Below are 7,082 nucleotides of genomic sequence, written 5' to 3' on the forward strand. Positions count from 1 at the left end.
AGGAAGCGCTCACTAGCACTTTTGAAGTGGCCAAGAGAACATCTAAAGCAACCTAATTGAATCATTGAATATACTCTTTCAAAGTTTCCTTCGGCTTTTGCTTGAAGATGAACAAGTTAAGTGGGGTTTTGTGGCACCTTCTGCTACTAGCGAAATGATGCAAAAAGGTAGTATTGAAATCTTTGAAAGACCGAATGGAGGAAGCAAGGAGTCGGTTAAACTATCTTTGAGCCAAGCTAGAAAGCATTGCTAGGAAGACTCAACACATGATGCGATCTGTATACTAATGCGACAAGGCAACATTTTCAAACCAATGATATTATGGGTCAGCTGCTCCTGTGTATTCATCGAACTGCGACGATTAGAAATGACATGATAGTTCATCTTCAAGGACATTATTGGAAAAGGGAGTGCCTTCTAAGACTTTCACTTTAGTTATGGCAGGCCCTTTACTTCGGAGAGGGTATTGAGGAGGCGTTTCTCTCGATGAAGATTCAAGAGAATGCTCGTGTCTCATGGGTGTTCCAATGGGAGTCGGGATCAGAGTTTTAGGGATTTTAGTTGGTCATAACATCTTCCAATGGGGAATTTTATGTACTTCGATTGATACCAAGGGTATCTTTGAAGGTGAAGGATTTGACAATTGCTGCTTCTACAACTCCTTTTGCACTTTGGTTGCCGCAAATTGGTTGAAGTCTTCTTGTGTCATGATGGTAGGTCTTTCAGTATCATCAATTTTAACCTCTCAGCTCAGGATCTTAGTATTCTCATAAATGACGTTAATTTGTCCCTATCTAAGATCGTCGACGGATGACCCACCGATGAGTTGTCTTAGATGTTGACGGAATCGTTGAACTTCAAGGAAGAGCAGGAAGGAGAGGGACAGATCAATTAGAGCGTTTTTAAGGCATGAGAGGAAAAAGGAGAGTTAGAATGAAGGCCAGAGGTGCCCTAGTTTAGCCACTCCGATGATCAAGTCAATCTCTAACGAGAGAGAAGAAGAAGATGAATAGTGAGGAGAAGATGCAATGGTTTATGAGCGGTTATGTGTACGTGTTTGCGTACCTTCGCCCGTAAATGCAGGCTCCTTTTATAAAAATTCTAGAATAATACTTCTCTCCTTATTAGTTGAATGTCACATCTTAGTAGGGAAAATATTATGTCGCATCGCCACCATATGATACAATCATGGTGTCGGCGTTTTGTATTTATAAAAGATTTATGGCAACTATACTACCTCACGTGTTCTGACAATCCATGTGCTAGCCCACATGCTAGGCCAATCCACATAATACTGAGGTAGTTGAGTCAAAGGGTGTGGCTTGTTAGGTAAAGAAGCATCAGATCAAGAGGTCCAACAAGATCAAAGGATCGGCATCTGATCGGTGAGGCCGAGTGGATAGAGGCTAGGTGCGATCAGCGAGGCTGAATGGATAGAGACGAGCCGAATGAGGATGAGCAAAACATCAAGTCAATGGAGACTAGCTAATTGAGTGGAGTTGGCCTGTCGGATAGGCAGAGCTGAAGTAGTTGAGGGAGTCTAGCGTAAGGAGTCAATGTACCAAGTCGAATGATGTTGGCTTATTAGTTGGTGAAGCTGAGCTAAAGAAGTTAGTGTGCCAAGCCGAATGGCGTTGGCTTGTCGGGTCGATGGAGCTGAGCTGAAGGAGTCGATGTACTGAGCCGAATGGGGTTGGCTTGTTGGGTCAGTGAAGCTGAGCTGAAGGAGTCGATGTGTCAAGCTAAATGGCGTTGGCTTATTGGGTTAGTGGAGCTGAGCTGAAGGAGTCGGTGTGTCGAGCTGAATGGCGTTGGCTTGTCGGGTCATGGAGCTGAGCTGAAGGAGTCGATGTGTCAAGCTAAATGGCATTGGCTTGTTGGGTTGGTGGAGCTGAGCTGAAGGAGTCGGTGTGTCGAGCTGAATGGCATTGGCTTGTCGGGTCATGGAGCTGAGCTGAAGGAGTTGAGCGGGCCAAGTTCCTGGTGTTAAGGTGAACCGAGTCGAAGGAATCGATATCAGGGTCTACTTTGACTTCCATCTCTGCTAGATTTGACTAGGTAGCAACTAGCAAGGACTATGGACCTCACCACGCGTAAGCCTCTACTATCCTCTGCATCATCCCATAAATATATCCGATAAATATCCTATACTCAACCAAAATATCTTACAAAACCTTATCTATCGGGAGGCCCAACTCAAGGCATAGGCTATTAAGGCCTATGCCTAGAGCTCCAATTTTATTGGGAATCATTATTATTAAAAAAAAATTAAAGATATTTAATAACTAATATTTACATTTAACAACCCTGTTGCCTAGTGCCCAAGCTACATCATGCACGCATGTAGATTTTGTTCCAGATTTGGCTTGCTTCAATTTCCATTTTAATGCTCTTCGGATTTTGCTTGTTTCCAATGCACACGATTTTGCTTCAGATTTTGCTTGCTTCAAATGCACAAGATTTTGCTCACTTCAATGTTCGTAGTGCTCTTCAATTAATTCCAATGACAACTACATTTAAATACATATTAATTATAGTTATTATATTCTCTAGTCCTAAAATTCTATCTAGAACTACAATATAACTATATAAAAAAAAATGATAATCCCAGTTAGCCTCATTGACTACTCTAGGGATGACCGGTCCGACCCCACGGAAGTTTTCCACCGGCCATCAGGATAAATCGGGAAGCGCACGCGGCAGACAACCCAGACGCCCAGCATCCTTTGATTGCGCTCCCCGTTTGGAGGAAAATTCCTGCAAATACGTTGTAGTTGGGGATCGAACCGCGGGTGCCTGGGTGATAACCTGGATATCCTTCCGCGGCACCATACCCCGGGAACTACAATATAACTATATAAGATGTTAGACCTAATTTCATTCATTCTCATTTTATTTTGTAATTTGTTAATCATCTACTCATTCTTTAGTGCTCGATCTATAATTTTTTTCCCCTCATCATTGATTCTCTAAGAAGACATCCTTCTCCTACTTCAATCGGTAATATTTTTTTTCACTCTTTTCGTTTTCTCAAAATATTTTTTATTGTTATGTATAAATGATACATTATGAATGAAATGGATTATGAACCCAAATATAGTTAGAAAATAGATTATTAGCAATTGTTGAGAATTTTTTCCCTTTTTTTTCTTTTTTCTGGTGCAACTAAATTTACTACCATCATAAATATGATTTATTATGTATTTAAAAAATTATAAAATGTGATTCGTAGATTTTTTTAATATATTTTTAAATTCGCCATTATCAGGCTGAAATAAAAAAGGATAAGAAATTTTTTTAATTTTTTTAAAAAAAATTATGAAAGGCCTAATTTCTTTTTAGCCTAGGCATGGGTTGTCATCGTAATAAATAGACGAGGAAGAGGACCTGAGGCAGAGGACCAAAGGGATTAAGGACATCTCCAATCGTTAAAGCTTTGAATGAACTTTTTTAGGATTCTAATATGTCACATCAACATTATAAAAACTCATTGAAACATTCCCAATGGTTAAAGCTCTAAGTGATTTTTATTTTTAATTCTCTCCACATATAGTTGAATGGCTTCATGCATATTACATCAATTTCAATACAAATATACTATTCTCTCCATAATTAAAAAAAACCTGCATGCAATTTTTTTCATTTAATATCTTTATATAATTTCCATTTGATATTTTAATTAATTATAATCTTTAATTTAATTTATTTATAATTAACAATTAATAAATTAATTAATTTATAATTTTTAATTTAATATAATTTATCATTTTATTTAATATTTAATTATTTTATAAATTTAATTTAATTATAGTCATTTGTATATTTTTTTAACTTATCTCAAATATAATTACTTTTAAAAGAAAAATATAATTTTAGTTATTACTAATTATTTATAAACTGAAATATTATAATTAACTCATCAGATAATTTATTTTTTAATTATTTAAAAAGGATCAATCATGTACATTAATTATTGACTCTACCTTTAATAAAAAAAATAGATTTAAAAACTCAAATTTACTCTTGAATTAAAAATCTTAAATCTCACCTACATATCATTAAAAAAAATTTTAATGAGACTTTTAAATTTTACAAACCTTTAACAAAGTTTGATTGAAGATGCTCTAAACTGCACTTGGTCAAGAGTCAAGACAATGAAAGATGGCAACAGCAAAGACAAAGGACAACCAGGGATTAAATTAGAAAAGCTACCTGTTGCCAGAGAATTAATCCAGACATATTCTGACCTACACACAAACAAAACTACTTCCATTACCTCCCTGCCTAATTTATTGACAATAATAGCATTGTTGATTCCGTCTTGTAGACCATGTCTATAAATTAATCCAACTACTCAAACTTCAATCTACTGCGGATGGAGAAATCGATGGCCATCAATCTCCTTCTCTTCCTTTGCTTGATTCCATTTTCCTTTTTCGTCTGCAATGGGGTGGTGATAGTCCCTAGCTATGCCGCGGCAGCTCATAGAACACTAGAGCACCGCGGTGGAGCGCTGTATGAGACGAGGTACTTCATGCAGACTTTGGACCACTTCAACTACAAGCCGGATGGGTATATGCAGTTCCGGCAGAAGTACCTGGTGAACGACTCGTTCTGGGAGGGAGGAGGCGCCCCCATCTTCGTCTACGCCGGCAACGAAGGCAGCATTGAACTGTTCGCGGACAACACCGGCTTCATGTTCGACGTTGCTCCTTCCTTCAAGGCCCTCCTGGTCTTCATTGAGGTGCTTTACGTAATCATCTAATTCACTGCTTTGCTGATGATTTTAATAGAAGAACGTGTTATATTTGAACCACGTACATGCCATGACAGCATAGGTACTACGGGGAGTCTCTTCCATTCGGTGACGTTGGCAACTCGAGCACTTTGGGTTATTTGAGCACGACACAAGCTCTTGCAGATTTCGCAACTCTAATCATTGACTTGAAGAAGAATTTGTCTTCAGAGCACTCTCCTGTCGTTGCCTTTGGCGGTTCCTATGGAGGAAGTAAGATCGTATACAACTATCTACGTTTTGTCCGATATATTGAGACTATCACTGATTGATTTCTATGCTGGACACTAGTGCTGGCTGCTTGGTTCAGGCTCAAGTACCCGCACGTAGTGATTGGTTCAGTGGCATCGTCTGCACCGATTCTTCAATTCGATGACCTCGTTTCACCTTACATCTTCATTGACATCGTCACCAATGACTTCAAGGTCTGGATCATAACCGGATGCAGTGTTCTTCTTCTCTGTTTAATTATTGAATCGCATGGCTTGTTGAATGATTTAGAGTGAAAGTGAAAGCTGCTTCAAAACAATAAAGAATTCATGGAATGAAATGGATGACACCTTGCGACAACCAGGAGGACCTCAGAAATTGGCCAAGGCATTCAAACTATGCCCGTAAGCTAAGAACATCTTCCATTATCACAGCAATATGTTATATGTCCTCTTTGTGCAGTAGCTAATTCTCTGGGCTTCGTGGTCGTCCACAGCGGTGCCATACCAGAATCTGTGCCTGGTTGGATCTCCAGTGCTTTTATTTATGGTGCCATGACAGATTATCCCACTGCCTCTAACTTTCTAACTCCTCTCCCAGCCTTTCCTGTGAAACAAGTAAGTCGTCTAGTTCACCTTCAACCATGAAGAACAACACAGAGTTAGTTTAGGTGCTAATGTAACTCTTGCAGATGTGCAAGGCCATTGACAATCCAACAGCAGGGAATGATACTCTCTCCAGATTATACGCAGCTATGAACATATACTACAATTATACTGGCACTGAAAGCTGCTTCGATCTCGACTCGGGTAGCCGTATCGGATTTGATTCGTGGGATTTTCAGGTAATTGTACAATTCTCTACTGCTTAACGAGCAATTTGCCTGACAATGAGTAAATCAGTGACACTTTTGGTCCACAGTCATGCACAGAGATGATCCTTATTGAGGGAGGCAGCAGAAATGAGAGCATGTTCCCTGCGGAAACTTACGATTACCAGGAGCAACTGTCCTACTGCAAAGAGGCCTACAAGATATCGCCTCGACCGCACTGGATCACCACTGAATTTGGTGGCCATGTGAGCTTCTTCAACAATTGAATCACACATTTCAGTTTTCTCTACATTTCTTTTGTTGTTCTTGCTATTGCCATGTATTCTATATGACCTCTGGTTATTGGCATGTACAGGACATTAAGAGGGTGCTGAAGAGGTTTGGAAGTAACATCATATTCTTCAATGGACTAAGAGATCCATGGAGTGGAGGGGGGTAAAATCATCATCCATCATGCTCATCTATTCAAGTAAACAACTGTTAATGGATCGATAAGGTTCCTCCATTGTGTTCTATGCAGGGTGCTGAAGTCTATCAACCCAAGCCTCACAGCCATAGTAGCACCTCAAGGTACATAGTAAACAACTGTCTGGAGATTGTATCTTACATGTTTGACTACTCAAACAAAAAACATTTTGTATTGTTTATTTTAATAGGTGCACATCATGTAGACCTTAGATTTGCTACAGAGCAGGATCCTGTTTGGCTAAGAAAAGTGAGGAGGAAGGAGATCCAGATTATATCCAAATGGCTTAAGCAGTATTATGAAGACTCAAAAATATAAAAATAACCTCTTCCATAATCAACAATGAGAGAAACTCTTCCATAATCAACAATGAGAGAAATGACCTTTTGTATTTCTATTTATTGCCCAATAAATTCATAAAAAAAAGAGTCTTTTTCTTCTTTACTATCCAATGGAATAATATAAATCAACTATCATTTTAGAATTTCAACAAATTTTTTTTCTCATTCTTGCAAACACCATCTAAATATATAAGGGGATCATGCTCTCTGGGAATATCCCGATCATGAACATCTCCTACGCTCGCACGTCATCTCTAGGAACATCCACGATTTCACGCTATAACTCATACATTATGGGAACATCTCCAACTGACAACCCCACATTCCCAATCGAGAGTATCCTCATTGTGACTCATACATTCTCTAGAAATATTCTCTACCACACATTCTTTGAGAACATCATGTTATCTCTACAAATATCCTTAATTAATCGGGAAC

General features: G+C 38.8%; 1 protein-coding gene across 1 annotated transcript; it reads left to right on the forward strand.

Moving 5' to 3' along the window:
• Positions 1-4,342: 4,342 nt before the first annotated feature.
• On the forward strand, positions 4,343-6,747 carry LOC121978007 (lysosomal Pro-X carboxypeptidase-like). Its single transcript, XM_042530403.1, has 10 exons — positions 4,343-4,744; positions 4,834-5,008; positions 5,087-5,220; positions 5,297-5,409; positions 5,502-5,622; positions 5,697-5,849; positions 5,927-6,082; positions 6,193-6,272; positions 6,358-6,407; positions 6,494-6,747. Exons 1-10 carry the CDS (start codon positions 4,376-4,378, stop codon positions 6,619-6,621), a joined length of 1,479 nt encoding a protein of 492 aa, XP_042386337.1. The 5' UTR covers positions 4,343-4,375; the 3' UTR covers positions 6,622-6,747.
• The last annotated feature ends 335 nt before the right edge of the window (positions 6,748-7,082 follow it).

This window comes from Zingiber officinale, chromosome 4B, assembly GCF_018446385.1.
Source record: "Zingiber officinale cultivar Zhangliang chromosome 4B, Zo_v1.1, whole genome shotgun sequence".
Taxonomy (NCBI): domain Eukaryota; kingdom Viridiplantae; phylum Streptophyta; class Magnoliopsida; order Zingiberales; family Zingiberaceae; genus Zingiber; species Zingiber officinale.